Source organism: Salmo salar, chromosome ssa10 (genome assembly GCF_905237065.1).
Source record: "Salmo salar chromosome ssa10, Ssal_v3.1, whole genome shotgun sequence".
NCBI classification, from domain to species: domain Eukaryota; kingdom Metazoa; phylum Chordata; class Actinopteri; order Salmoniformes; family Salmonidae; genus Salmo; species Salmo salar.
Window position 1 is genome coordinate 42,330,758 of NC_059451.1, and position 27,453 is coordinate 42,358,210.

The following is a 27,453-nucleotide window of genomic DNA, read 5'->3' on the forward strand; positions in this document are numbered from 1 at the left end:
CTGAAACAGGGAGGGACTACCTGAACAATTCCAATAAGAAATGCTCGTTTTAGTTTGCAGTTGCAAAAGATTTTGCTCACCGTGTCCTCTGAGTACAATCCTAAATTCTTGTCATGGCAAGTCTTCAGTCACCTCTATGTTCATAATCTCAGTCTCACTGAGACTCACAGCCAGTAGTTGACCTCTCTGGGTCTATTGATAACAAGAGTAACTTGAGAAACCTGAATTGCTTCTCTGCTCATCAATGATAAGACCGCTGAACAAGAGTTTGTACTGTTAGGTGACCTAAACTAGGATATGCTTAACACCCCGACCGTCCTACAATCTAAGATAGATGCCCTCAATCTCACACAAATTATCAAGGAACCTACCAGGTACAACCCTAAATCCGTAAACATGGGCACCCTCATAGATATCATCCTGACCAACCTGCCCTCTAAATACACCTCTGCTGTCTTCAACCAGGATCTCAGCGATCACTGCCTCATTGCCTGCGTCCGTAATGGGTCCACAGTCAAACGACCACCCCTCATCGCTGTCAAACGCTCCCTAAAACACTTCAGCGAGCAGGCCTTTCTAATCGACCTGGCCCGGATATCCTGGAAGGATATTGACCTCATCCTGTCAGTAGAGGATGCCAGGTTATTTTTTTTAAAGTGCTTACCTCAACATCTTAAATAAGCATGAACTAAGAACAGATATAGCCCTTGGTTCACTCCAGACTTGACTGCCCTTGACGAGAACAAAAACATCTTGTGGCGTACTGCATTAGCGTCGAATAGCCCCTGCGATAGGCAACTTTTCAGGGAAGTTAGGAACCAATATACACAGGCAGTTCAGAAAGCAAAGGCTAGCTTTTTCAAACACAAACTCCCAAAAGTTCTGGGTCACTAAAGTCCATGGAGAATAAGAGGACCTCCTCCCAGCTGCCCACTATACTGAGGCTAGGAAACACTGTCACCACCGATAAACCCACGACCTATATCTAGCCTACCCTGCCTTTCTAAAGTCTTCGAAAGCCAAGTTAACAACAGATCACTGACCATTTTGAATTCCACTGCACCATCTCCGGTATGCAGTCTGGTTTCCGAGCTGGTCATGGGTGCACCTCAGCCACGCTCAAGGTCCTAAACGATATCATAACCGTCATTGATAAAAGACAATAGTGCAGCCGTCTTCTTCGACCTTAGCCAAGGCTTTCGACTCTGTCAATCACCGCATTCTTATCGGCAGACTCAACAGCCTTGGTTTCTCAAATGATTGCCTCGCCTGGTTCACCAACTACTTCTCTGACAGAGTTCAGTGTGTCAACTCAGAGGGCCTGTTGTCCGGACCTCTGCTGGCAGTCTCTATGGGGGTAATGCAGGGTTCAATTCTCGGGGCCGACTCTTTTCTCTGTATACATCAACGATGTCGCTCTTGCTGCTGGTGATTATCTGATCCACCTCTACGCAGACGACACCATTCTGTATACCTCTGGCCCTTCTTTGGACACTGTGTTAACTAACCTCCAGATGAGCTTCAATGCCATACAACACTCCTTCCGTGACCTCCAACTGCTCTTAAATGCAAGTAAAACTAAATGCATGCTCTTCAACTGATCGCTGCCAGCACCTGCCCGCCTGTCTAGCATCACTACTCTGGATGGTTCTAACTTAGAATATGTGGACGTCTACAAATACCTAGGTGTCTGGTTAGACTGTAAACTCTCCTTCCAGACTCACATTAAGCATCTCCAATCCAAAATTAAATCTAGAATCGGCTTCCTATTGCACAACAAAGCATCCTTCACTCATGCTGCCAAACATACCCTCGTAAAACTGACTATCATACCGATCCTTGACTTCGGCGATGTCATTTACAAAATAGCCTCGAACACTCTACTCAGCAAACTAGATGCAGTCTTTCATAGTGCCATCCGTTTTGTCACCAAAGCCCCATATACCACCCATCACTGCGACCTGTATGCTCTCGTTGGCTGGCCCTCGCTTCATATTCGACGCCAAACCCACTGGCTCCAGGTCATCTATAAGTCTTTGCTAGGTAAAGCCCCGCCTTATCTCAGCTCACTGGTCACCATAGCAGCACCCACCCTATGCACGGGCTCCAGTAGGTATATTTCACTGGTCACCCCCAAAGCTAACTCCTCCTTTGTCCGCCTTTCCTTCCAGTTCTCTGCTGCCAATGACTAGAACGAATTGCAAAAATCACTGAAGCTGGAGTCTTATATATCGCCCTCACTAACTTTAAGCATCAGCTGTCAGAGCAGCTTACCGATCATTGCACCTGTACACAGCCCATCTGTAAATAGCCCACCCAACTACCTCATCCCCATATTGTTATTTTTTTTCCTCCTATGCACCCCAGTATCTCTACTTGCACATGTATCACTCCAGTGTTCATGCTAAATTGTAATTATTTTGCCACAATGGCCTATTTAATGCCTTACCTCCCTAATCTTACTACATTTGTACACACTGTATATAGATTTTTCTATCGTGTTATCAACTGTTTGTTTGTTTGTGTAAGTCTGTGTTTTTGTCGCACTGCTTTGCTTTATCTTGGCCAGGTCCAGTTGTAAAAGAACTTGTTCAGTTGAACTTGTTCTCAACTGGCCTACCTGGTTAAATAAAGGTGCAAATTAATAAATTGGCTACCCAGACTATTTGCTTTGGGTTTTGGTTACACTGCTGCTACTTACTATTTATTATCTATGCATAGTCATTTTAGCCCTACCTACATGTACATATACCCCCTGTATATAGCCTCTTTATTGTTATTTAATTGTCTTTCTTTAACTTTTAGATTATTTAATAAATATTTTCTTTCTGCATTTTTGGTTAAGTGCTTGTAAGCAATTCACGGTAAGGTCTACACCTGTTGTATTCGGTGCATGTGACAAATTACAGTTGATTTTGATTTATCACCCATATTCTTTGTCACCATCACCACGATCAATGTTAGGGACAGCACTGCCATCTTGAGTTAGTTATTTATCATACTGTATATAATATTGGTCAGTAGGAGGCAGTGTAGTCCTGCAATTGTCTAAAACATCTGTCAGACAAGACTTGTTCAAGAAACATTCATTTGGAAAGTACTATTCCCTTGGCCATACCTTTTTTAATTCTATTGACATGATTATTGATCGGTATTCATTTATCTCAGTTCTCATTGGCTAATTTGACCTTTCCTACAATCATGTTCTCTCTTCCTTTCAGATTATGGAGATGTCTGCAAAGACTGTAAAGCAGGTGACTTTGGAGCTGGGAGGGAAATCACCCCTCATCATCTTTAAGGACTGTGAGCTGGAGAATGCCGTGAGGGGGGCGCTCATGGCTAACTTCCTGACTCAGGGAGAGGTGAGCTCTCAATGTTAACCGACTTCTTACTTTACTTTCAGTGCTGACTGACTTCTTACTTAATGTCCCAATACCGTTGTCTGTATTGATGTACAGTGTTTTCTACTAGCACCGGCTGTCGTCTAAACAGCCAATTACAGACTAATTTTCAGCCGGCTTCTTTTTCCACTTAATAAATTAACTAGGCTACTTTTCAAAACGTCAGCCAAGCTGTTTCCCTCCCGCTAGAATGAACGATGTGCGTCTTCTAGCAATCTGTTGATAGTTTAGGCGCCTGTCAGTAACAAAGCGAGCAATGACAGGGAAACACTACTGGTTTGACAGTCTGCTTTCTGTCCCACCTCCTGTGGGTAGTGTGATTTGTGTGTGTTGTGGTTGGTTGCAGAATTTCTTTATACAGAGGTGGAGAGGATGCTTCTTTATTGTCTGAGTGAATTTCAGGGCTCTAGAGTGCGACCATTTTACTTTCATATGCGGCTAAAAATAGATGTGCGAATTGAAAACTGATTTATAGCAACAAAAATACTTTTTATTTTTATTTTTTTCAGTCTTTCTGCCATTTTGTTTAATAGCTGGTAGCTAATTGCACAAGGAACCATAGAAATAATAATTATTTATTATGTCTATGCAAATAACTACTTTGTAACAGTGCAGGGGGTGCTGTGCGCATTGAGTGAAGTGCTGAAAGATACATTTGTAGAACGCACAGGCATTGAAGTTGGTCGAATTTACCCAAAAGTCTACTAAAGTGTGACTTTATCCTCGTGTTTCTTGGATATTTACATACTAGGATGTTGTTCAATGTTAGTTTGAGTTTTCTTAACTGCTACTAGCTAAGTGATGTCAGAGAATCTCAGCCGTTCCCATGGCTCACCCAAATGAGCCAAATATTTGAGAGTACATGGAAATAGTTTATTCAATAACTTTTAGGCATTTATCATAAAAACACTCATTCTCAAATACTTTCATTGTGCTCCTAAATTTCTTTGTGTGGACCTAAATGTGTTCCTTGTAAAAAAAAAATACAAAAAAATACAAAACCAAAAAAAAGTCAGCGCATAGCCCTGAATTTGCACATCCCATGTAATGTTGCCTAAGTGGTAACGATGAGTCAGACTCAATTTGACTTTATTGTTTTCGGCACATTCTTTTATATGAATCCACGTGTTTCATATAGCAGCTGCCTTTCATATTTTTTTAAGATAACATGGGCTATTTAAAATCCATAATTTGAAGAACAAGCATTATGGCTATTCATATCTTGCAGTAAAACTGTAAGACTTTAGTCTCAAGAAGTCGGGTTCAATGTTTAAAAAGTTGAATGTTCTTTTACTTATAAAATAGTATATGCCTAGCACTAGACGATATTCAAAACAAGGAACAGTACACTGAATTCATACATTTTCAGTAATTTACCACCCGTTTTTCATCTGGAAGGTAAATTTGATCAAGTATTCAATCATTTTGCTGTGTATTTCGGCTGGAATAGAGGCATTAGAATGTACCCGAGGCAACCAAAATATAGGTTCTTCTGCGAAATATTTTGGGGCCTTGTGGAAAACACTGAATGTAGAACAGGGATAAGCAACTTTGATGGGTGCGGGTGCCATTTAAAAAATCTGAATTCATCATGAGGGTCTCAGTGGCTCGTGCGTCTGCTAGCCCTCATCCATACCCACATATGCTCTGGAGAGACATTTTTTTTAAGTTTCTTAGTTATTTCTTGCAATTCTACACGTTTTGCTATGGGGCTGAGAGAATAATTTGCAGTTTTACAGCTAATTTCCTGCAATTCTACACATTTTGTCATAGGGTGGAGAGAAATGTTTGCAGTTTTCTAATATGATATTTGAGTGAGAGTGACTAACAAAATCAATGGGAGCCACTAGGTCGGTAATTCGACATGATTACTACGAGTTTAGATTGGTAAATTAGCTAACTTACTAATCTTTCCATAATTTTAGCTGACATGGGCTAATTGACTGTCAGTAGTTAGGTTTCCATCCAAAATATGCACATTTTCCCACCAGTGGTGTGTTTCCACCAAATGGACTTGTTGCGGATTAAAGTCAGTGGGTGATGATGTAGTGCACACAACTTAAGCAACAAAAGTACCGTTTTTCATGAACCGGATAAAGTTCAATGGGTTTCAATTGCATTTTCAACTCTACAGATTTAGTTTTGTCAAACTGTTGCATTAAATAGCAAATGTGCCTACTCTGGTCTTGGCACATGCGCTCTAGCCAACAGCTTGCAGATACAGTGTGGGTAGGGTGGTCTACATGATGAGATTATTATGGATAAGAGTGAGAGTAGGGTGGTGCGCAATTGGCCCAGCGTCGTTAGGGTTTGGCCGGGGTAGGCCGTTATTGTAAATAACAATTTGTTGGAAAAGCTGCGACATTGGAAAAGGAAACACACAAGCTAAGAGGGACAGTCAACAAGATTGAAACCGAAGTGAATGAAATTAAAAAGGATAACACCGTTCTGAGAGAAGCCTTACTGGACATACAAACTAGAACCATGAGAGAGAATCTAGTACTTACAGGTATCCAGGAGAAAGGAGAAGTTCCTGAATCTGTAGTTAGAGTTCCTCCTTACAGTGCTTCAAATCCCACGCGAAGCTATCGACAAAATCCAACTTGAACGTGTACACCGCTTCGGCCAGAGAGGCCAAAGGTATGAACGCCCAATCGTGTGGTTAATGGTTAAAAGACTTGCTGGGACCAAAATTGGCATGAATGATCAGTTTCTGAAGGAAATTGCAGAACGGCGTAAAGTTCTGTATCCAATTTTCAAAGAAAATAGATTAAAAGGGAAACGAGTAGCTCTCGTCGTTGATAAACTATATATTGATAACCAGTTGTTCAAAGACTACATTTACATTTAAGTCATTTAGCAGACGCTCTTATCCAGAGCGACTTACAAATTGGTGCATTCACCTTATGATATCCAGTGGAACAACCACTTTACAATAGTGCATCTAAATCTTTTAAGGGGGGGGGTTAGAAGGATTACTTTATCCTATCCTAGGTATTCCTTAAAGAGGTGGGGTTTCAGGTGTCTCCGGAAGGTGGTGATTGACTCCGCTGTCCTGGCGTCATGAGGGAGCTTGTTCCACCATTGGGGTGCCAGAGCAGCGAACAGTTTTGACTGGGCTGAGCGGGAACTGTGCTTCCTCAGAGGTAGGGGGGCCAGCAGGCCAGAGGTGGATGAACGCAGTGCCCTTGTTTGGGTGTAGGCAATCACCATGGTCTTGTAGCGGACTACTCCATGGTTATTTTAAAAAATTACAACGTTTTCATTGATGAGGAAAATAATGAAACACAATTCTAGCCCGGTTATCGATTTGTAACAATACAATAAAAAAATAAAAAAGCTTTTGTATAGATCTTCACATATAACTAATTGGAACACACAAGCACTAATTCAACATGGTGAAGATAAAAACTAAGTAAACAGAAGGCACAGTATGTGTGGATGGTGTGTTTTATCTTTTTATTTTATTTGTTAAGTTTGGGAAAGTTGAGTGAGTAATGAAATGGTTGCATATCCCAGAACCAATGTATTGCTGTGAGCCGGGGTATGAGAGGGCTTTCAATGTTGTTCAGATGATGGATATATTTTTATAATTAATTATACGTCTAATTTATGTATTGTCCTATCATGGTGGAACAGTTTTTTAAAATAAATTATACATTTTAATTTATGTATTGTCCTATCATGGTGGAACAGTTTTAAAATAAATTATACATTTTAATTTATTTATTGTCCTATCATGGGAATCACTTTTTTTTTTTTTTTTTAATAAATTCTATTCTATTTATTTATGATCTGAATTTAATGGTACGGTCAACAACCCTATACCCTCACCCACCTGAATGACCCAGATACTAAGGAGAACTCCCTAACTGTTTTATGTGCCTGCTGTAAGCGGTCTCTATGCAGCCAAAATGCGGTCAGAGACCGAGAGCAGCACTGCCCCCTCAAGATTCTGAGCCCGCTTGGCAGGGTTGGTCCTGCAAATCCAAAGCCCCCTAAAGGGAGAGCATACTACACAAATAATTCTCAAAGCTGCTAATGAGAACCTTGACGACCTTGTACCTAGCCGGTGGGGATTCCGGTGGGGTGCCCCCACCCAGGCAGTGGCAGTGCTGGCAACACTAGCTGCCGTAACCCATGGGGAGGGGGTCACACTCGGACATTCAGAGGGGCTATATTATTGTGGCCCTGGTGGCACAAAATCAAAAGTCTGACTGCTTGGGAATATGGTCAATACGTGTGACCGTATTGTGGATGTTTCAGAGAAGAGGTGAACATTTGACCTCCATCTAGGATGTGACTAGTTAATAAATTCTCTCAATTTCTGCCCATTTTTTTTGCATGGTCTTGCAGGCCTTCTAATGCAGCTGCAACTGTAAATGCATTTGTAAATCAAGACCTTTCTTGAGTTGGGCTCTGGGTGGTGCAACTGTTGAGAATGTGAGCTTATGGTTGTGTGGGGAAAAGGGTTGAGTGTGTGGGGGTGTATGTGTGTATCCCACAACTGTTGCGAAGCAGTAAAATATGTTAGGTAAAATAGAGGATGATCCACAGCTATATATAATACAAATCGAGGTGAGGGCGATGGAAATGCATTTGGCAATTGATTTACTTAAATTAGGTAAATGGCACTGTGTGCTCTTTTCGAAGGATGGATCCCAGTCTGTTCAGGGCTATGGGATACGGGGGATCGGGGGTGGTCTGCCGGGCATTGGGATGACAACCCAACTAGGGATGAGGAAGGCTTTTAGCGGGTGGAATAGTAGGGACCAATTGGAGGTTTACTTAGTAGCAATGCAAATATCATGGAACAGCTATATAGACACTCAATCATCATGTTACTTTTTAATGGTACGTTTACAAATATATATTTTCATAAATAGAATTTAAAGTCGTGTCTCATTATGATTAGTGGAGAAATTAGTATAGCCAGTTATAATTGTAATGGCCTAGCAGATAATAAGAAAAGACGATCAGTATTTATCTGGTTAAAAGAGAAGGAATATATCTATTGTTTACAGGAAACTCATTCAACAATTTTAGTTGAAGTTTTGTGGAAAAAGAACTGGGGGGGTGAAATATATTTCTCCCATGGGCAAAGAAATTCAAATTATGGTTTTAATTAACAGTAATTTTGATCCAAATGTGCAAATTGTCCAAACAGATTATCAAGGTAGATGGATTATTTTAAATTTATTGGACAATAAACGGATATGGCTTATTAACCTATACGGTCCGAATAATGATGATCCAAGCTTCTTTGAAAATGTATATAAGAATTTATCAACTCTACAAGCAACACTAGACTCTATTATTATGGTGGGAGATTTTAATACGGTCTTAAATACCTCTAAGGACCGGAAAGGAAATCACACTACAAACTATCACCCTCAGGCACTTAAGGAAATCATGAATGTCATGAATATATTGGAATTAGTGTATATATGGAGACTTAAATACCCTGACCTAGTGAGATATACATGGCAGAGGCTAAATCAAGCTAGTCGTCTTGACTACTTTCTTATGCCATTCTCTCTGGCACCAAAAGTTAGTGTTGCTAGGGGGCCAGAATGCGGTCGGATCATCACATAATTGGCATATATAGTACTCTTACAGAAATTCCACGTGGGCAAGGATATTGGAAATTTAATCAAAGCCTACTAGATGATAAATTGTTTAGAACTAGGACAGAATTTATAACTGACTTTTTCAGACATAACATGGGTACAGCGGATCCCCTTATTGTATGGGACACAAGTGTGCCTTTAGAGGCCATGCAATTCAGTACTCATCTATAAAACAAAAGCAATTTAGATCGAAAGAGTCCATATTAACAAAGGAAATTGAAGGACTAACACTACAGTTAGATAGCAATAAAAACGGTACCATAGAGGCACAGAATAAGTTAGAGGAAAAACAAAAAGAAATGGAGGAACTTAAGAAAGATCCAGTGTTATTTATTTAATATATATATATATATATTATAAAAATAAAGCGAACTGGATGGAATATGGGGAAAAATGCACCAAATTCTTTTTCAATCTTCAATATAGAAATGCTACCAAAAAAAAGTATTAACTTGTTACAAATGGAGTCATGCATGATTCACCAAATTATATTTTGAAAGAGGAAGTAAAGTGCTTCAAGAATATGTTTTCGTTTCAGGTTCCTCCATCTCCACTAATTGTATGGATTTTTTCAATAATAATAATAATGTAAAATTAACATCTGTACAGAAAGACTCATGTGAAGGCCAAATTACAGAGGAGGAACTGCTTGATGCAATTGGGGCCTTTAACCTCTTACATCTAGACATTCCGCTAGCGGAACACCTGCTCCAATATCCAATGATAGGCGTAGCGCGAATTACAAATTCCTCAAAAATACAAAAACTTCAATTTTTCAAACATATGACTATTTTACAGCATTTTAAAGATAAGACTCTCCTTTATCTAACCACACTGTCCGATTTCAAAAAGGCTTTACAGCGAAAGCAAAACATTAGATTATGTCAGCAGAGTACCCAGCCAGAAATAATCAGACACACATTTTTCAAGCTAGCATATAATGACACAAAAAACAAAACCACAGCTAAATGCAGCAGTAACCCTTGATGATCTTCATCAGATGACAACCCTAGGACATTATGTTATACAATACATGCATGTTTTGTTCAATCAAGTTCATATTTATATCAAAAACCAGCTTTTTACATTAGCATGTGACGTTCAGAACTAGCATTCGCACCAAACACTTCCGGTGAATTTACTAAATTACTCACGATAAACGTTCACAAAAAACCTACATTATTTTAAGAATTATAGATACAGAACTCCTTTGTGCAATCGAGGTGTCCGATTTTAAAATAGCTTTTCGGTGAAAGCACATTTTGCAATATTCTGAGTACATAGCCCGGCATCACGGGCTAGCTATTTAGACACCCAGCAAGTTTAGCCTTCACCAAAGTCAGATTTACTATTAGAAAAGTTTGATTACCTTTGGTGTTCTTCATCAGAATGCACTCCCAGGACTGCTACTTCAATAACAAATGTTGGTTTGGTTCAAAATAATCCATAGTTATATCCAAATAGCGGCGTTTTGTTCGTGCGTTCAAGACACTATCCGAAGTGTAAATAAGGGTCACGCGCATGACGCATTTCGTGACAAAAAAATTCTAAATATTCCATTACCGTACTTCGAAGCATGTCAACCGCTGTTTAAAATCAATTTTTATGCCATTTTTCTCATAAAAAAGCGATAATATTCCGACCGGGAGCGGTGGTTTTCGTTCAAAGATAAAACATGGAGTCCCCTCGTGCACGCGCCTGAGTCTCGCAGTACTGTGAGCAGCCAATATCCAAACGTGCTACTTTTTTTCAGCCAGAGCCTGCAAAGCCACGATTCAGCTTTTTGCCGCCTTCTGAGAGCCCATGGGAGCCGTAGGAAGTGTCACGTAACAGCAGAGATCCCCTGTAATGGATAGAGATAATCAAGAAGGCCAAGAAATTGTCAGACAGGGCACTTCCTGCATGGAATCTTCTCAGGTTTTGGCCTACCAAATGAGTTCTGTTATACTCACAGACACCATTCAAACAGTTTTAGAAACTTTGGAGTGTTTTCTATCCAAAGCTAATAATTATATGCATATTCTAGTTTCTGGGCAGGAGTAATAATCAGATTAAATCGGGTACGTTTTTTTTATCCGGCCGTGAAAATACTGCCCCCTAGCCATAACAGGTTAAGGATGGGGAAAACTCCAGGGCTGGATGGCATACCAGTGGAAGTACACAACTTTTTTTGATATACTCAAAGGACTATTATTAGCATGTTTTAACCACTCCTATATAAATGGCAGATTATCAGACACGCAACAAGGTCTGATATCATTATTACTGAAACAGGACCCAAATGGTGTGTGGTATATGGTATTTTATTTATATATATATATATATATATATATATGATCCAGTCCATTTAAAAAATTTGAGACTTCTTACACTTCAGTGTTGTGATGCAAAAATTCTAGCAAAATGCTTGGCGCATAAAATGAAAGTATTGTCAGATATTATTCATCCTAATCAGACTTTATTATTTTTCTTTTTTTTTTTTTTTTTTTTTACATGGATGATACATTGGAAATAATATAAGACCAGTACTGGAAACAATAGAATACTATGAAATATCGGGGACACCAGGCCTGGTTTTCATAGCTGATTTTGAAAAGGCTTTTGATAAAGTATGACTGGAGTTTATATATAAATGCCTAGAATATTTCAATTTTGGGGAATCTCTTATAAAAATGTGTTTAAAGTTATGTATAGTAACCCTAGGTGTAAATAATGGCTACATCACAAAGTTTTAAACGATCTAGCGGAGTAAAACAAGGTTGTTCACTATCGGCAAAGTTATTTATTATTGCCATTGAAATGTTAGCTGTTAAGATTAGATCAAACAATAATATTAAGGGGTTAGAAATCCATGGCTTAAAAACCAAGGTGTCATTGTACGCCGATGATTCATTCATGTTTTCTTTTAACCACAATTGGAGTCTCTCTCCCCGGCCTCATAGAGGATCTAGATACTTTTGCTATCCTCTCTGGATTAAAACCAAATTATGATAAGTGATGATATTATGTATCGGCTCACAGAAAAATGCAAATTTTACATTACCATGTAGTTTACCAATTAAATGGTCTGAAGGAGATGTGTACCTACTCGGTATACAAATCCCAAAAGAAAGAAATGATCTCAGTCCAATACATTTTTATAGAAAGGTAGCCAAAATAAATAAGATCTTGCTACCATGGAAAGGAAAATACCTGTCTCTTTGTGGAAAAATCACCCTGATTAACTCTTTAGTCACATCACAATTTACGTATTTGCTTATGGTTTTACCTACACCTAGTGACCTGCTTTTTAAATTATATGAACAAAAAATATTCAATTTTATTTGGAATGGCAAGCCAGACAAAATTAAAAGGGCCTACTTATATAACGAATATGAATTCGGAGGGCAGAAATTATTAAATATTAAAGCATTAGACCTCTCACTAAATGCATAAGTCATACAAAAGTTATACTTAAATCCAAACTGGTTCTCTAGTAAATTGGTAGGAATGTCTCACCCCATTTTCAAGAATGGCTTTTTTCCCTTTATTCAGATTACAACTGCTCACTTTCGGTTCTTTGAAAAGGAAATCGTCTCCAAAATATCTTTATTTTTTAAACAAGCCTTAGAAAGTTGATTGCAATTTCAGTTTAATTCAACTGAAAAGACAAAACAAATAATACAACAAATATTTTAGTTTAAAAAGTTTAAAAAGGTATAATTTTAGTGAAGGATATAAATAGGACAGCTAACACAGACATATGGTAATGTCTGCTCTACCCAAAATTACAAACAACTAATTGCAGCATTACCAGAAAAATGGAAGAGGCAAGTAGAAGGGGAAAAAAGTAAGGAACTTGTATGTCGGCCATGTATTAGAGAACATAAATGGTTAAAGAAAAGTGTGATAAATAAAAACATATACCAATTTCATTTAAGGACCAAAAAACTGATAGCTGTGCCATATAAATTGCAAAATAGTTGGGAAGAGATTTTCGATGTGCCCATTCCATGGCACATGGTTTATGAATTGATACGCAAAACGACGCCGGATTCAAAACTTAGAATTTTTCAATTTAAATGACTATACAAAGTTCTTGCAACTAATAGAATGATATATATGGGATACACTCTTCCCAGCTCTGCAGATTCTGCTGTGAGGAGGCAGTCATTAGATCATTTATTTTGGTATTGTCCATATGTAGCTCGTTTTTGGTCACAGGTCCAGGAATGGCGGAAGAATTGCAACATTTGCCTAGAACTAACGCTGCAAATAGCAATATTGGGTGATTTGAAAAGCCATAGTCAATCAATCAATAATATAATAATTATTTTAGCCATTTTTTTTATTTTTAATTCACAATCTGTAGAAGCTATGAGAATAGAAAGGTTTAATTGTTTTGTGAAGCATCACAGCACAGTTGAAAAATATATGGCAAATAGAAATCCGAAATGGATGATGTTGATGGATAGATGGGAAGGGTTGAATGGAGCTGAAGGATGGGACTAATAAGATAACCAATGTAAAACATACGGGGTCTGTAAAATGTATATAGGTTCAGAACTTTTGTGATATAGCACAGTTACAAATAGAAATCAAACTGGATGGACATCAGAAATAGAGGAAGGACTAAAAACAAACAAAAAATAACTATTGTAAAATACACTGTCTGTAAAATGTGTATAAGATGAATAAATTGAAGGTAAAAGCCGACGTGCTTATTAGTTTACTCCAATTGGGCGATCGGTGGTAGGGTTTGCGGGGAATAATAATAAAGGTATATTCTTTAAAAAAGTATGTATGTCTATATAGGTATGTGTATATGTATGCGTGTATGGAGATTATATATATATATATATATATTGCTCAAAAAAATAAAGGGAACACTTAAACAACACAATGTAATTCCAAGTCAATCACACTTCTGTGAAATCAAACTATCCACTTAGGAAGCAACACTGATTGACAATACATTTCACATGCTGTTGTGCAAATGGAATAGACAACAGGTGGAAATTATAGGCAATTAGCAAGACACCCCCAATAAAGGAGTGGTTCTACAGGTGGTGACCACAGACCACTTCTCAGTTCCTATGCTTCCTGGCTGATGTTTTGGTCACTTTTGAATGCTGGCGGTGCTTTCACTCTAGTGGTAGCATGAGACGGAGTCTACAACCCACACAAGTGGCTCAGGTAGTGCAGCTCATCCAGGATGGCACATCAATGCGAGCTGTGGCAAGAAGGTTTGCTGTGTCTGTCAGCGTAGTGTCCAGAGCATGGAGGCGCTACCAGGAGACAGGCCAGTGCATCAGGAGACGTGGAGGAGGCCGTAGGAGGGCAACAACCCAGCAGCAGGACCGCTACCTCCGCCTTTGTGCAAGGAGGAGCAGGAGGAGCACTGCCAGAGCCCTGCAAAATTACCTCCAGCAGGCCACAAATGTGCATGTGTCTTTCTGACCGTTTGAGCAGACTCCATGAGGGTGGTGTGAGGTGGGGGTTGTGCTTACAGCCCAACACCGTGCAGGACGTTTGGCATTTGCCAGAGAACACCAAGATTGGCAAATTCGCCACTGGCGCCCTGTGCTCTTCACAGATGAAAGCAGGTTCACACTGAGCACGTGACAGACGTGACAGAGTCTGGAGACGCCGTGGAGAACGTTCTGCTGCCTGCAACATCCTCCAGCATGACCGGTTTGGCGGTGGGTCAGTCATGGTGTGGGGTGGCATTTCTTTGGGGGGGCCACACTGCCCTCCATGTGCTCGCCAGAGGTAGCCTGACTGCCATTAGGTACCGAGATGAGATCCTCAGACCCCTTGTGAGACCATATGCTGGTGCGGTTGGCCCTGGGTTCCTCCTAATGCAAGACAATGCTAGACCTCATGTGGCTGGAGTGTCAGCATTTCCTGCAAGAGGAAGGCATTGATGCTATGGACTGGCCCGCCCGTTCCCCAGACCTGAATCAAATTGAGCACATCTGGGACATCAGGTCTCGCTCCATCCACCAACGCCACGTTGCACCACAGACTGTCCAGGAGTTGGCGGATGCTTTAGTCCAGGTCTGGAAGCAGATCCCTCAGGAGACCATCCGCCACCTCATCAGGAGCATGCCCAGGCGTTGTAGGGAGGTCATACAGGCACGTGGAGGCCACGCACACTACTGAGCCTCATTTTGACTTGTTTTAAGGACGTTACATCAAAGTTGGATCAGCCTGTAGTATGGTTTTCCACTTTAATTTTGAGTGTGACTCCAAATCCAGACCTCTATGGGTTGATAAATTGGATTTCCATTGATTCTTTTTGTGTGATTTTGTTGTCAGCACATTCAACTATGTAAAGAAAAAAGTATTTAATAAGATTATTTCTTTCATTCAGTTCTAAGATGTGTTGTTTAAGTGTTCCCTTTATTTTTTTGAGCAGTATATTTGCCCAAAAAATAAATGGGGGATTGGAAATGATGCAGACAATTACATTGATGGAAACAATATTCTTTCCACAGTATTAAGCTGATCCACCCCTAAAAAAAAAAAATTAGGAACAAATTATTATTATATCTGACTTGCCTAGTAAATAAAGGTTACATTTAAAAAATAATAAGTTAACCTTTTATTAAATAAATAAAATAAAAATAACTTCTCATCTGTAGCCTAATAAACTGCATGGTTTCCTGAGTTATAGTGGGAGGACCACACACCATATCTTTGCGTGACTCCAAGTTTACTTCGATATAATACTCATTATATCAATATTTGCACATATAAAGGTGTTTCCACCACCATTTCTCGCATAATTAATTTTAACTACACAAAAAGATTACGGTTAACATTATCTGTCTGCATTTATAAAATTGTACTGAAACTACCTGTTTCCATGACTGCTGTCATGATTTTCTTTTTGTACAGTGACTTTACTTGCGTAAAAACTTCGGATGGAATTGTGGTTAGTGACTGACATGATGAGAAACCAATGCACAACCACAATGCTAAATTGCACCTTGCGTATTCAACTATTCTAACTCTCAACATAAGTTGAGACCCCGACTGAGTTCCAAAAACATTTTTAATTGATGCCCACGGGCTGCCAGTTGCCCATCCACTGTATTACCTTCTCCATGCATGGATATTGGACAAGAATGCTGTTCATTGACTATAGCTCAGCATTCAACACCGTAGTACCCTCCAAGCTCATCATTAAGCTCGGGGCCCTGGGTCTGAACCCCGCCCTGTGCAACTGGGTCCTGGATTTCTTGAAAGGCTGTCCCCAGGTGTTGAAGGTAGGAAACAACACCTCCACTTCGCTGATCCTCAACACGGGCCCCACAAGGATGCATGCTCAGCCCCCTCCTGTTCACCCATGACCGCGTGGCCACACACACCTCCAACTCAATCATCAAGTTTGCAGACGACACAACAGTAGTAGGCCTGATTATCAACAATGACGAGACAGCCTACAGGGAGGAGGTGAGGGCTCTGGGAGTGTGGTGCCAGGAAAATAACTCGCTCAATGTCAACAAAACAAAGGAGCTGATCATGGACTTCAGGAAACAGCAGAGGGAGCACGCCCCTATCCACATCGACGGGACCGCGGTGGAGCAGGTGGAAGGCTTCAAGTTCCTCGGTGTACACATCACTGATGATCTGAAATAGTCCACCTACACAGTGTGGTGAAGAGGGCACAACAGCGTGGCTTGGCACCTAAAACCTCACACTTTTACAGATGCACAATTGACAGCATCCTGTCGGGCTGTATCACCGCCTGGTACGGCAACTGCACCGCCCGCAACTGCAGGGCTCTCCAGAGGTTGATGCTGTCTGCCCAACGCATCACCGGGGGCAAACTACCTGCCCTCCAGGACACCTACAGCACCCGATGTCACAGGAAGGCCAAAAAGATCAAGGACAACAACCACCCGAGCCACTGCCTGTTCATCCCGCTACCATCCAGAAGGCGAGGTCAGTACAGGTGCATCAAAGCTGGGACCGAGAGACAGAAGTTGTTTTTCAATCTCAAGGCCATCGGGCTGTTAAATAGCCTTCACTAGGTGGCTTCCACCCAGTTACGTAACCCTGCACCTTAGAGGCTGCTGCCCTATGTACATAGACTTGAAATCACTGACCACTTTAATAATGGAACACTAGTCACTTTAATAATGTTTACATACTGCTTTACTCATCTTATATGTATGTTCTGTAATCTATTCTACTGTATTTTAGTCTATTCCATTTCGACATTGCTCATCCTAATATTTATATATTCCTTAATTCCATCTAACTTTTAGGTTTGTGTGAATTGTTAGATATTACTGCACTGTCTGAGCTGTAGACAAGCATTTCGCTACACCTGCAATACACGTGTTTAGCTGATATGTGACCAATAAAATGTGATTTTATATTTTTTCTGACCTTGATTTAAGCATATGTGAAGCTTGGCTTTCCTTACCCTTTGAACTTGTGATACATGTATCTTCTTCCACTCTTGGTTTCTATGAGTTGAACTCTATTGACTTACTATCATGTTGACATGCAACTTTCTTCACCAACCACCTACCTATGGTCTCCCCTGTTTAGGTGTGCTGTAACGGGACGCGGGTGTATGTGCAGAGGGAGATCATGCCTGTGTTCCTGGAGGAGGTGGTTAAGAGGACCAAGGCCATCTCAATAGGGGACCCTCTCCTGGAGGCCACCCGCATGGGAGCCCTGATCACCAGGCAACACCTGGACAAGGTGCTGGGCTTTGTCAGCCAGGCCAAGAAAGAGGTAAATTAATGTGCAACCTAGGTCGTGTTCAGTAAGGTACACTGCACTGCATTTAGTTACAATGTCCAGTTTAGACAGCTTAGACAACGTAGAGAAGTTCTGGTAGTCCCTCGCTGTTTCACAATGTTTTCTTCTTAATGAACACAGCCCTGATGTTTGAACATCTGCCTCATTCAGGACAGTGGGTACCTTAGAATGTCTACCCCAGCCTTCAGTCTATTGTTTGTCTGAATTTTGTACCTAACCCAAATTATCATGTTGTAATATGCAATGTAATTTTTTTTTGTCAGCCTTTGTCTAATACAAATCTCTGTGTGTTCCTTTAGGGCGCAAAGGTACTCTGTGGAGGGGAAGCCTTTACCCCGATTGAACCCAAACTGAAGGGAGGTTACTACATGTCTCCCTGTGTCCTGGGTGAGTCTTGTTTAATCATAATTACACCAATTGTCATGCGCCATAACACTGTTGCATGGTATACTGGTACTGCAGTAATGTCATGGTACCAAAACATCATGATACTTATGATGCCAACATTTTAGAATACTGTAGTACCGTTTCATTTCATACTACCGACTTTCAGCCCTACTGATCTAAAGAAACTGCTGGCGCCCTTACAAAAAAAGTTTTCCGTTCAGAAAGTGCAGTAACTGCAGTCGACTGGTATTTTGAGCGCACCGATTGCAGAATAACGGCAGTGTACTGCAGAATAATGGCAGTTATACTGCACCATACTGTCAGTTTTGTTAATAAATTCAGTTGAATTTAAGCAACAGCCATTAGTTTCTTGTATGCGCAGGTCCAATAAAATCCAGCTGTAATCAGCCAGCCGACTCATTACCAGCCCTCACTCAACTGCTTCTCTCCGTACGTTTTTCACACTTCTCTATTTCTCTGTCCTTTTAATTATATATATATAAAGGACAGAGAAATGTAACCCTGATGGCGAGTGGGGATGCAGACCCAGGCCCTGATGAGTCTTCTACTGTTAGATTTGTACATTGGTGCACGTGCAAAGCAGCAGTGTTGATGCATTGTATCATTTCCTCGCCAGTTATAACGGAGAGCAAAGACCAGTCTGAGTAGACTTTGCAAGTTCTCTGTCATGCAGCTGCTGATTGTCCGAGAGGGAGATTGAGCACCGCTTCATGACAGGCATGCTTGCAGTTTTCGTCTCCAGCCTAAACTGTTAAAGAACATGACCCCTATTACTGGAGATGCCTTTTCTTTCTATCTGGATTCGTGCCCATTTTTATATAATTTCACAAACCATGTCACGAGCCATTTTAAACTAATCCTGGGTCTCTAATTTATAAGTTTGATAACAGACAACGTTCAGCCATGATACCTAGCTAGCTAACAGCCTGGTAACTTGACAGTAGGTCTAGGCAAATTTGATTGGCACAGGAAGAAAGGAAAAGGGTCTGCCACTCATGAGATGTGCTTCAAAGGTAGGATTCATATAGGCCTAATGTAAGCCTGAACTATATCAAAAATCTATTTATTTCTGGTGCTCCTTAAATTCTGTTTGGTGCCTAACGTTTTAAAAGTTGGGAGTAGTGTGTGTATTTGTGGGAGAGTGAGGGGTGTGTGTGTTTATGGGAGGGTGTGTGTGTGTGTTAACTGAATAGTAAAGAAGATTTCATGCAGTGTCTTCCCCTGACTGACACAATGACATGCAGATCATTATGCAGCGTTTTCCCCTGACTGACACAATGCAACTCCCGTACAGACTCAGGAGAGGCGAAGGTCGAGAGCCATGCGTCCTCCGAAACACGAACCTGCCAAGTGGACAGCTTCTTGATACATTTCTCGCTTAACCCGGAGGCCAGCCACACCAATGTGTTGGAGGAAACAACATACAACTGTTACCCGAAGTCATCGTCCATGCGCCCGTCCCGCCACAAGGAGTCGCTAGAGCGTAATGGGTCAAGGACATCCCGGCCAGCCAAACCCTCACCTAACCCGGACAACGCTGGGCCAATTGTGCACGACCGGGAGCAAACCTGGGTCTGTAGTGATGCCTATAGCACTGTGATGCAGTGCCTTAGACCGCTGCTCCATTCGGGAGGCCATAGGCGCTTCTTCTTAGTCATGTTTATTAAAATAATTTTCATTCAAATCATATGGTTTGGTTTCAATACTTCAAAACCGAATGTTAGGTCCAGGCAGTCACAAAAATAGATGGGTGTTGGTTAAATTGTGATTTTTTTTTTATTTTTTTATTTTTTTAATGAATGGAGCGAATTTGGAGCGGAGCGGGTTTTAGTGGAGCGGTTGGAAAGGACGTGGAGAGCAAGGAGCTCTGGTAGTGACTGTCCAGTCTATATTTGGAGCTATGACTAACTCCACATTTTGACTAACTCCACATCCATGTATTCCAACACAGACAACTGCACAGACGACATGACGTGTGTGAAGGAGGAGATCTTTGGGCCTGTAATGTCAGTGATGCCCTTTGACACAGAAGAGGAAGTGCTGAAGAGGGCCAACAACACTACATTCGGCCTGGCCTCTGGAGTCTTTACCAGGTACAGTACCAGATCCATACACATTTAACCTTTTACAATAATCTTTCCTCGATTCCTTGCATCCTCTCTCCTTGGCTCCTCAAAATGTATTGCATAAGGTCTGATGGGAGGGACATTGGACTTTTTCCTCCAATTAGGTTGAGGAAATAAGATGCAAGGAATAGCGGATATTGAGATGGAGACCTAGAATCACTAACTAGTCTAGTACACTGAGTCTCTCTTCCTGTTCTTGTCTCCCTGTAGGGATATATCCCGGGCCCACCGGGTGGCTGAGAACCTGCAGGCTGGAACCTGCTTCATCAACAACTACAACATCAGCCCTGTGGAGGTGCCCTTCGGCGGATACAAGCAGTCTGGTATGATAATAATCCATTCAATGTAATTAATGTTTGTCAGGACCCTACTTAGGAACCCATAGGAAAATAGATGGCTGAAATGGACAAACAGTATTGTCACAAATCTTATTGTTTCAAATATGTCAACAGATCTGATGTTGTAACAATGCCATAATGGTAATATGAAATTAAGGAATAATAATCAGATTTTGTCGTAACAGTGCTGTAATGGTAATACAACAAAGGAATAACACCAAAAATAGAAAGCAAGAGGGTTGATAGGGATGACAAGACATTACATATTCCTCATTAGATGGATGTGTTCTATGTGGTGCTCATTGATCTCTTCTCTTTCTCCACAGGTTTTGGCAGGGAGAACGGCCAGGTGACCATCGAGTACTACTCCCAGCTGAAGACTGTGGTTGTGGAGATGGGAGACGTGGACGATTACTTTAATTGTTAAATTACCAATTAAGTGCCAAGGAAAATCAAGACCTATACACTACTGTCCTTAAGATGTTTGGCGTATTTGTGCATCTGAGGAAAGTAGCATTGTTATTGATAGTTTATAACAGCAAGTAACTAACATGGCTAGTTTGTCTGTACAATGTGCAAGTATGAGGATGTCACCAAGTGCTAAAAAGCCTAGTCTTCACCCACTTGATCAATACATTTTATACTTTCCATTTCAGCTGTGATCCTAGCCAAAAAGTCAATATGAAGAAGCGTTAACTTTTCCAATGGTCCATCACTTTCTAGCACATTTTGAATAAATGTTTGTAATACTCGCAGTATTCCTATTCCCCCCAAAAAATGTATTTCATATGTTTGATACTTAAGGATAATATAAATTAATAAAACTCACAATTGATTATAATTTACATATAAGCGATGGTACTTAACTGGCCTGAGTGGGACCAATTTAAATCCACCACCCCATTCAGAAGTGTAGCACATGTGGATGTGTACAACCTCACCACAGATTCTAAGATGTGTAATGTGAGTGAAGTTGAAAGCTGGATGGAATAATGATTACCATGCTCCTACACTTCTGAGGTAAAGAGGTAGGTAGTGACCTTTACAGCTAAGACAAGACCTACTGACACCAACCCAGTAAAATAGACCCCATAGATATTAGCCAGACAAACATTTCATTAAATATAATTTATTATACACAAGATGTACTGTACATACCCTGGTTTCAGATGTTATATGTATGTTTTATGTTTGGCAAGAGCTCAACAGGATCTGGCTGAAACAGACCAATCATCTACCAGTAGGCCGAGCATGGGGTATAAACAAAAATGAAAACCAAGTAAAGAAGAGCCTTTCACATTTTCTCTTCAGTGCAGGTCATTGGAATTCCCATATGCTGGGGCCAGGTCATGATGAACATCCCAAACCCAGGGTCTCACAGAGCTGGAGAGAGGTGCTGGTTGGGTTTCTTTTACAGGAAGAGACAACGTATCATCTTCTGAAAACCGATGTAGAACAAAATGAATGCCAAATTGAAGAGTCAAAAATCCTAGAATTGTCCAATGCTGGCATGCTGACCATCTACTTACCTGAGGTGTAACGTCTCCAATAATGGCCACAGCATCGTCGCACCCGGTTCAAGACTGCTGACACTGAGGTGAGAACAAGCTGGATAGTAGATGGACTAGGATGCATTCCTGTAAAAGGATCGGGAGTCAGTGGGTTTTATTCACAAACAATTAGTCCAGTCTAGACCTAAACATGTATGGAAAGTTGCTGCTTGTTTGAATAGGGCCCGCAGGTAGGCTAGAGCCTAGTGGTTATAGCGTTGGGCCAGTACCCGAAAGGTTGGTTGATCGAATCCCCGAGCTGCCAAGGTCAAAATCTGTCGTTCTGCCCCTGAACAAGCCAGTTAACCCACTGTTCCTAGGCTGTTATTGTAAATAAGCATTTGTTCTTAACTGACTTGCCTAGTTAAATAAAAACAGTAGGTTACTGCAAGCCAGCATCGATATCCGGGCTGATCTAAACTTTATTCCGATGGTATTGCTACTCATGATTGAAAATGGTATTGCCGGTGGGCTACGCTGTCAGCAGGTCAACCTATACAATATAATAGCCTATATTTGATCCGATAATGTTATTAAGATACATCTGAGACCAACATCTGGAAAAGTGTATATCTCGCCTCCTGAAAAGTGTATTTTTGTCCCACTAGGCAACAGCCCAATGAACCACCTGGGTGTGAATGGTGGATCAATGTGTATAGGCTCCACCGGGTAACTCGGCGGCGTGTGTGTAGGCTGTGCCTTATAGAAATTGTACATGAGAGGCTGAATTTGCAGCTGGACTCATTGTGCAAAGCTGTTGATATGTGGGCCATTTGTCCGTAACAAATAAATAATGTCTACATTATCCTCACTACAGGCCTATATTGCTGCGTGAACAAAACAGTCTATGAATGGAACGTTTAATCAAGGATATAAGCCCCTCATTGAGCGCATGCGTTGACCATTTTACAACAGAACGGGGGTCAATTTCACTATCCCCCTTCAAGGGAAGTCTGCCTTTTGTCAACGTGAACTTTGGGAACAGTGCAAAAGCGCGCTGCTCCGTCACCTCATCTGCTGCAGCGAAACGCGGCCATCTGTCATTATTCCTACACGTTTTGGTGTTTTAATTGACGTCTCTTTCCATCACGTTTCTGATGCTGGAATTATTTGAAAGTGGATGAATGTGCACAAGACAAGTAGCCTACTTTTTGAAGTGGTTTGTTTTACAGTCAGATGAAAACGTGCCTGCTTGTGTACATTCCACATTGCACAGTTAAATGACATGGGTGACGAAATTACATATTTTTTTCACCTCTGGTCATGGCCGAAATCAAATAGCATTGACTAGTTTGGTTGCGATATCGGCGAATATCTTTTCACGGTGCTCTACATCCCAAATACTACAGTAGGCTATAGCCTAGAAACTCTAATATATTAAGAGAATGCTGAGAGTGACCGTTTACCTTAGCAGTAGTGAGTGTTTTCCCTGAAGTGCAAATAGCCAATTTGATTCCCGGATCAGAAGTGGTGTTTAACAACAACTAATTATGGATGTGTGGATCTCAAACGATCAAGTGCGAAAAACTTGTTCGCTTGATTGTCGCTGCTCAGGTTGTCTACTCTTGAAACGTATGCGATTTCTGCCATCAGAATACAAATATCGCATTAAAAACCCGGGTATAGACGCATACAAGTCGCATTGTGGTCTGATTGTGTTCAAATCTGGTTGACCACCTCCGCAATGTTTGAGGATTTCTACTGTCTGGACCGTCCATTATAGGCCTACCTCTGATTTATACTGAAAGCGCATACAGTGGTCGACGTCATCGAACACCGCCCACAATCAGAATAAAAAGTGTTTTGGGACTTGAGAGTAGTGGATGTAGAGAAGTTTCGTTCGTATGAGTCAGCAGAAAGCTAGCGAGCAAAACTAAAGGGATTGCAAAAGGTTTACCATAACCAACCCTGGATTTGTAAGGGATTACAAAAACCCAGTAACTGTAATCCGTTACATTACCAGCAAAAATATTGTAAAGATGTTAAAAAGTAACTAAACTAGGTGATTACTTCGAGGATTACTTTTAAATTCAAAGGTTTGTAAAAAAATAAATAATAATAATGACACTTCTCTGTTTTCTCAATGACATTCAAATCAACATTGAAAAAAGGCGCAAATGTAAGTTTGTTCTACTTGAGCGAGTTTGACCACAAGTCAGTGAACACTATGATGACACCCAAATGGGTTTGATGGATTGCAAAGAGCAGGAATAGGCATTTGTAGTCTACAGTCCACTGTCTTCCAATGGTACAACTGCTGCAGGCATCCAAAGATTATCCAACTTGAATAAACGCTTGGAGGTAAGGATGACAGTGGTATAGTCTTCGGCGATACGGATATCACGTATTGATATCTACATAGCGCATTGATGTGAATCACACCGCTGCTCTCTCATTTAGCTATTTGCGCCTTATGGATTGTGGATGCTGTTCACAAATCTAAATGTTCATTTGAACACAATGTTTGAATTCAAGCAGTTTAAGCTGCCCAGCAATCATTTTTTTGAAACCGGTGGACAGCCAGAGAAAAATGCGCTCATGCAACAGCTACCCAGTGCGTATCCCAGCCTATGGAATAAAAGCGGGGCTTTTATTGCTCAATCTAATTCATGCTGATTATTTTTTTTATTCAATAGGCCTAATGGACACATGTTCAAACTCGCACACTTTTGATATACTTAAACAGGCAATTTGTAGTTGCTACATCCATTTTTGAACTTATAAATTATATATACACTACTGGTCAAACATTTTAGAACACCTACTCATTCAAGGTTTTTTCTTTTTACTATTTTCTACATTGTAGAATAATAGTGAAGACATCAACTATGAAATAACACATATGGAGTCATGTAGTAACCAAAAAGTGTTAAACAAATCGAAATATATTTTATATTTGACATTCTTCAAAGTAGCCGCCCTTTGCCTTAATGACTGCTTTGCACACTCTTGGCATTCTCTCAACCAGATTCACCTGGAATGCTTTTCCAACAGTTTTGAAGGAGTTCCCACATATGCTGACCACTTGTTGGCTGATTTTTTTTTTTATTTATTTGTATTATTTTTGTATTTTTTTTTTTCCTTCACTCTGCGGTCCGACTCATCCCAAACCATCTCAATTTGGTCGAGGTTGTGGATTGTGGAGGCCAGATCATCTGATGCAGCGCTCCATCCCTCTCCTTGGTCAAATAGCCCTTACACAGCCTGGAGGTGTGTTGGATCATTGTCCTGTTGAAAAACAAATGATAGTCGCACTAAGCCTTAACCAGATTGGATGGCGTATTGCTGCAGAATGCTGTGGTAGCCATGCTGGTTAAGTGTGCCTTGAATTCTAAATAAATCCCAGAAAGTGTCACCAGCAAAGCATAACACCTCCATGCTTTACAGTGGGAAATACACATGCAGAGATCATCCGTTCACCCACACCGTGTCTCGGTTGGAACCAAAAATCTTCAATTTGGACTCCAGATCGAAGGACAAATTTCCACCGGTCTAATGTCTATTGCTCGTGTTTCTTGGCTCAAGCAAGTCTCTTCTTATTATTGGTGTCCTTTAGTAGTGGTTTCTTTGCAGCAATTTGACCATGAAGGCTTGCTTCATACAGTCTTCTCTGAACAATTGATGTTGGCATGTGTCTGTTACTTGAACTCTGAAGCATTTATTTGGTCTGCAATTTCTGAGGCTGGTAACTCTAATGAAGTTATCCTCTGCAGCAGAGGTAACTCTGGGTTTTCCATTCTTGTGGCGGTCCTCATGAGAGCCAGTTTCATCATAGCTCTTGAGACTGCACTTGAAGACACTTTCAAAGTTCTTGAAATGTTCCCTATTGACTGACCTTCATGTCTTAAAGAAATTATGGACTGTCGTTTCTCTTTGTTTATTTGAGCTGTTCTTGCCATAGTCCTAAGTCCATATTATCTTCTGTATACCCCCTACCTTGTCACAACAAAACTGATTGGCTCAAATGCATTAAGAAGGAAAGAAATTCCACAAATTAACTTTTAAATAGGCACAGCTGTTAATTGAAATGTATTCCAGGTGACTACATATTAGCCAATCATTGGATAACAAAATAGATGAGCTACGATCATAAATATCCTACCAACGTAGTATAGGCTCCATCGGGCAATGTGTATAGGCTCCATCGGGTAACTCGGCGGCGTGTGTGTAGGCTGTGCCTTATAGAAATTGTACTTTACAAATTGAAGCTTTACAGGCTGAACCTGCGGCTGGACCCAATGGGCAAAGCTGTTTATGTAGGTCATCTGTCCCTAACAAATAAATCAAATCAAATGTTATTTGTCACATACACATGGTTTGCAGATGTTAATGCGAGTGTAGTGAAATGCGTGTGCTTCTAGTTCCGACAGTGCAGTAATATGAGCGATGGCCGTGCGGCATAAGCTAGATGCAATAGATGGTATGAAACGCAGTATATGTAAGCAAGATGAGTAATGTAGGATATGTAAACATTATTAAAGTGGCATTATTTAAAGTGAATAGTGACACCTTTTATTAAATCCATTTATTAAAGTGGCAGGTGATTTGGGTCTGTATGTTGGCAGCAGCCTCTCTATGTTAGTAAGGGCTGATGGCCTTGAGACAGAAGCCGTTTTTCAGTCTCGGTCCCAGCTTTGATGCACCTGTACTGACCTCGCCTTCTGGATGATAGCGGGGTGAACAGGCAGTGGCTCGGGTGGTTGATGTCCTTGATCTTTTTGGTCTTCCTGTGACATCGGGTGCGGTAGGTGTCCTGGAGGGCAGGTAGTTTGACCCCGGTGATGCGTTGTGCAGTTACCGTACCAGGCAGTGATAGCCCGACAGGATGCTCTCGATTGTGCATCTGTAAAAGTTTGAGGGTTTTAGGTGCCAAGCCAAATATTTTCAGCCTCCTGAGGTTGAAGCGGCGCTGTTGTGCCTTCTTCACCACACTGTCTGTGTAGATGGACCATTTCAGATCGTCAGTGATGTGTACACCGAGGAACTTGAAGCTTTCTACCTGCTCCACTGCGGTCCCATCGATGTGGATAGGGGCGTGCTCCCTCTGCTGTTTCCTGAAGTCCATGATCAGCTCCTTTTGTTTTGTTGACATTGAGCAAGTTATTTTCCTGTCACCACACTCCCAGGGCCCTCACCTCCTCCCTGTAGGTGGTCTCGTCGTTGTTGGTAATCATGTCCACTACTGTTGTGTCGTCTTCAAACTTGATGATTGAGTTGGAGGCGTGCATGGCCACGCA

At 40.9% G+C, this 27,453-nt stretch overlaps 1 protein-coding gene and 1 long non-coding RNA gene across 2 annotated transcripts in view; one reads left to right on the top strand and one right to left on the bottom strand.

Moving 5' to 3' along the window:
- The window catches only part of aldh9a1a.1 (aldehyde dehydrogenase 9 family, member A1a, tandem duplicate 1), a 28,054-nt gene extending 6,543 nt beyond the window's left edge, over positions 1-21,511 (top strand). The window contains exons 7-12 of the mRNA NM_001140102.1: positions 3,222-3,362; positions 17,579-17,767; positions 18,094-18,181; positions 20,154-20,295; positions 20,539-20,651; positions 20,993-21,511. Of these exons, the coding sequence (NP_001133574.1) occupies positions 3,222-3,362; positions 17,579-17,767; positions 18,094-18,181; positions 20,154-20,295; positions 20,539-20,651; positions 20,993-21,093 (774 nt within the window). The 3' untranslated portion in view covers positions 21,094-21,511. The remainder of the gene's footprint in view (positions 1-3,221; positions 3,363-17,578; positions 17,768-18,093; positions 18,182-20,153; positions 20,296-20,538; positions 20,652-20,992) is intronic.
- A 268-nt stretch (positions 21,512-21,779) lies between these two features.
- Positions 21,780-23,985, bottom strand: LOC106560434 (uncharacterized). The gene is made up of 3 exons (XR_001318603.2): positions 23,623-23,985; positions 22,196-22,303; positions 21,780-22,104 (listed from the first exon to the last, which is right to left on the bottom strand). It is a non-coding gene; the product is annotated as an uncharacterized lncRNA (long non-coding RNA).
- Between the last annotated feature and the right edge of the window lie 3,468 nt (positions 23,986-27,453).